This window comes from Ictalurus punctatus, chromosome 3 (genome assembly GCF_001660625.3).
Source record: "Ictalurus punctatus breed USDA103 chromosome 3, Coco_2.0, whole genome shotgun sequence".
In the NCBI taxonomy this organism is placed as follows: domain Eukaryota; kingdom Metazoa; phylum Chordata; class Actinopteri; order Siluriformes; family Ictaluridae; genus Ictalurus; species Ictalurus punctatus.
The window spans coordinates 6994127-6998853 of NC_030418.2; the positions used below are offsets into that span (position 1 = coordinate 6994127).

Sequence of the window (4727 nt, forward strand, 5' to 3'; positions counted from 1 at the left end):
GTCATTTCATTTATTCAGCCATTGCATTTCATAACAGCACAAATCAGTAGTGTTTTAATGCAGATTGAAAGTGCATAATTGTCCTTCCATATAGAAACATGTACTTAGAAGTAGGTTTAAAAAAAAAAAAAAAAAAAAAAAAAAAAGAAAGAAAGAAAAAAAAAAACTAAACAAGGGAGGGGGGAGAAAAAAAAAAGCAGCATCATGACAACATTAAAGTAAAGTATTTATACATAATCCATATATTTCATCACCTTCTTCCTTCATCTGCGTCCAAGCTTTTTAAAGGCTTTCAGAGACTTGGCCATCATTGGTGCCACTCCTATGGTTTATCAAATAAATAAATAAATAAATAAATAAATAAATACACCACACATGCATCACAAAATGAGGCTCAGGTGATCTAAATCCTTACAATATTAATCAGTGAGGTGAAGGTCAACTTTTCACCAAGAGCAAATGGTATAATATTTAAATGTTACATTGTAACAACTTGGCTGACTGCACAACACAAACAGATCAAGCAGGCTGAAAAGAAATGTCCCTCTGAAAACTAGCAAACCAAATCATATGAAGTCCCTCTGGACAAGAAACATTTACTTTAAAAAGTCCTTCATTGTGACTGCTCTTTACATCTCACAGCTGTCTGTTCCGTTTCTTTTAACCATATGAAAAGATACATTCTTTGCATGTTATAATAAACAATAGGGTTTTAGAAGTCATGCATTCCTTTGGGGGGATTTTTGCAAGAGTAAACAGAACAGACCAGTTTATGTATATATGAGAGCTTTTTTTTTTTAAGCCAGAAAATTAAATGATCCAGTCCTCAAACATGAGAACAAAACCATACTGCACTATAAAAAATAAAAAAAAAATTGTAAATATATAATATTTATTTTACAGCAAAATATTTGATTATTATTTTACTGGATTCATCTATTAGGCCTCTATCCTGCCTGTTTCAAAGCTGGTTTAGATCAAAATGAGTAAGTACATTGTAAACAGGACATTAATGACCTTTAAATACATTGCCAAACTTTAATGTAAAATGTTTTCAATTATTTACTTTACTGGAAGCAAATTACTGTAAATTAGTTATTAAATGTATTTATTTTTTTATTTTTTTACACAATAACCCTGAACGTAGCATCAAGAGCGACACTTGCAAGATAGAAATCGTACACCACTATGTGTAGCTTAAAACAAGGGCTTCCAGCTCCAGTCCAATTCTCGTATCAGGCCTCCTACAACGGAAGTTCATTGGACTTCATTGTTCTAAAACATAAAGACATGGACACGCTTACGCACGTCTGATCCTTCGTGGATCTTGAGGCTGGCTGGCTCCTGATGCAGTGTTAAAAGGCTTAGGAGGCTCAGTGAAGCCTGGTTTACTTCTATTCTCGGTAATTCTTCCACTGAGTAGAAAAAAAAATCACAAACAGTGATGATTGGCTTAACATACTGTAGTTTAGAAGAATGTGCGTACTGGAGAACATGGCCTATATATAAAAAAAAAAAAATAAAAAAAAAATGCATAAATAAAGTAACTTAAAACAGCAACAGAGATTAACGATAGGGTCCATATAGTCCATAGTCCTAGACTACACAGTTCAGGAAGTAGGCTTCGTCCTAGGTTATTATATCGTAAATCACACCCGAGGCATTTACTCCACAGAAATCCCACTCTTGACCCAAAACTATGACTGCACTCAATCTTTACAAGGAGCGGGGGGCAGGGGGGATATCTAAATAAATAAATAGCATACAGACAGTATCCACCCCCACCCGCCAAAAAAAAAGAAGTTACTTCTAAATAATCCTAACTTTTAAAACATTCAAAAATGGTTAAAAACCTCAAGGTACCAAACCTACTGGATAATTAAAGCCATGTCAGACAGACCTGGTCAGAACTGACCTGAGTTTTTCTGCGGCATGAGGGACCACGGGGCCTGCTGTACCATGGAGTTCCTGCTGGATACGCACATTTCTAGGCGGCTTGGCAGCTGAATGAATAAACGCCATCTTCACCTGCCTTCCTGAAGAGGAACCAGGAAAAGACAGGAGGGGGGGAAAAAAAAAAAAAAAAAAAACCACACACACACACACACACACACACACACACACACACCACACACACACACAGCTGGGAAAACCAGCTAAAGCTAAGAGATGACATTTGACACAAGAAAAATGCTCCAGTATAAATACAATTTAGATCATTTGATCAAATCAACAGGCTGGGAAGAATGAACTTAAGATTTAATAGTCCCACCTAGTTTACTTTAAAAACTCTAATTCATTGTGAAGATTCTTTGAATACAACAAGGCAGCTTATTAGAATTTACACTTAAGCAATAAATCTGTTCACACACCCATGCAAAAAAAAAAAATTTAAAAACTTTATCATTTAAAAGACTAAAACACCACCAGCTGTTAACCACTGTGACCAAATAATGCTGAGGTCCCAAAAAGGGTTCTTTAATACAGTCACACCTCAGGCCATAACACAAAATGTCATCTGGCAGTGAAGCTTTTACTAAAGTCACATGGCTGACAGCTGAAGTGTCGCATACTACACATTCTGGGTTAGATAAAAGTGAGTGTAATGGTCCCTGGAATATAATGCCAGCACTGGCTGACTGCACAATTGATCACCAGCTCATTTCACCATAGCTTCACTAAAACTATTCATAGACCAAGCTGACAAACAGTCAGCAATATGCCAGCAGTTGCCCATTTATGAGCTTTCCAGTTTATTTAGCAAATGGGAAGGCTCTTTGTAATTAATGCATGGCATGACATTGTGGTCCCTGCTTCACTGTACAAAAATGAACATGACCAAACCTTTGTGTCAGACCAATTGCACGGCCCAAAATCACTCAACAGTTACCTTTGGGCTTCCCAGATTGAGCAGAGACAATACTCTTGGTGAGCTCTTGTAATTTGCGTTCTCGTTGTTCAAACAGTCTGAGGTACATCTCCTTCCAGGACTCGTAGTCCTCCAGCTGGGCATTCCTAAAGTCCCTGAGGCAGTGCCTCTCCCACAGGTGATCAGTCACACCTACGTACACCTTCAGGGCAAAAGGTATGAAGGGGAGAGAAGGGGGGGGGGGGGGGAGAGAAAACACACAGAGAGGGAAAAATAGAGCTAAAAATCTAATACTAGTTGGAATTGCAAGAAGTTCACATTATTTTATAAGAACAAACATGTGGTACTTATTAACCAATATCCAGGTAATTTGCTCTGAATCGGTCATTTTATTTCTGTTAAAAAAAATTTCTTAATAGAAAGCTATTGCATATGTAAATTAGTGAAAGATTACTGGAGGACTGAACCCAAGTCTAATCTTCCTGCTTTAAAGCCACACTGACTACTGTTTTGAAGGCAGTTTCTTCCAAATTATATTCTGAACAGTTTTTTACCCCCAAACATACAAGCAATATACACCTAACCTTAAACAGTAGCTGACCATTATGCTTAAATAGAAAGAAATTCAGTCACTGCCTAATTATATTATTTCCAAATATTAAATATATAATCAATCAACTACAGCCTCTAAAATCTAAATAACTTCAACTGAACAGGGTCACCATGCCTAGAAGCATGTGAAATGTAAGACATGGCAAAGAAATGAGTGGCTGGTAGGCTAAATGAGTGTGCCTCATTTTAAACCCCTACAGGATTGCATTCTTCAATCCGCAGCAGCTGCTCCGGCGTACACCTTTCCAGCACCGGCTCCAAAATCTCAAATGGGACGCCTCCAATTTCATAAAGCGCTACAAGGAGAGGAGAAGAATAAGAAAACCTCAGACATTCAGCTATCAAATCATAAGTAATCCCAAGATGCTGAACCAGATCACTCACAATCGATGTTGTTCTGCAGTGTTCGGATGCATTGCTGGTACAAGGTCATCATGGAGGGAAGATACACAACCTTAGCCCCGGAGTACACCTGCATCTTTTTATTCAGCCGCTGACCAGTAAACACTGGGGCTTCTTCACGAACCTCAGCTGCCTTTTCTTCAACTGCATGACGCAATACGAACATACAATCACCCGCCAGTTTAATAGGAACATCAGCACATTCATGCAATCACCCAATATGGGGCAGTAGTAACTCTGTGGTTAAGACGCTGGACAAATGACCAGGTGGTCAGGAGTTCAAATCCAAGCACCACCAAGCAGTCATTGTTGGGCCCTTGAGCAAGGTCCTTAAGCCTCAACTGTTCAGATGTATAAATGATGCAAGTCGCTCTGGATAAGGGCGTTTGCCAAATGGCATAAAATGTAATCCAATCGGTCACTCATGTGGCAGCAGTGCAATGCACAAAACAGATCAAGCGTTTCAGTTAATTATCACATCAAATGTCAGGGGGGGGTGAATAAACAAACAAACAAACAAACAAACAAATAAATAAATAAATAAGGTTCTTGGCTGTTGCCAAGATGGCTGCTGATGCCAGACAGGCTGGTTTGAGTATTTCATTAACTGTTCTACACAACAGTTTTGACTTTACACAGAATGGTGCAAAAAACATTCAGTGAGCTGACAGGAACTCAAACAGTCACTCTTTACAAACCTGGGGTGCAGAAAAGTATCTCAGAATGCAAAACAGAGCTTGACAGCATGAGGCGGATAACCTACAACAGCAGAAGACCACATTTGGTTCCACTCCTGTCAGCCAAAAACAGGAATCTGACACTACAGTGGGTACAGACTTGCCAA

General features: G+C 38.6%; 1 protein-coding gene across 3 annotated transcripts in view; it reads right to left on the minus strand.

Annotated features, from left to right (window-relative positions):
- Positions 1-4727, minus strand: part of eloal (elongin A, like) — a 7470-nt gene continuing 2743 nt past the window's right edge. For 2 of the 3 annotated variants that reach the window (XM_017464858.3, XM_017464861.3), the window contains exons 6-11: positions 3866-4027; positions 3680-3777; positions 2891-3071; positions 1916-2036; positions 1309-1415; positions 1-322 (exon numbers count right to left, since the gene is read on the minus strand). In XM_017464858.3, the coding sequence (XP_017320347.1) occupies positions 264-322; positions 1309-1415; positions 1916-2036; positions 2891-3071; positions 3680-3777; positions 3866-4027 (728 nt within the window). In that variant the 3' untranslated portion in view covers positions 1-263. Of the gene's footprint in view, positions 323-1304; positions 1416-1915; positions 2037-2890; positions 3072-3679; positions 3778-3865; positions 4028-4727 lie in introns of all 3 variants that reach the window. The other variant, XM_053679493.1, reaches the window with a different exon arrangement.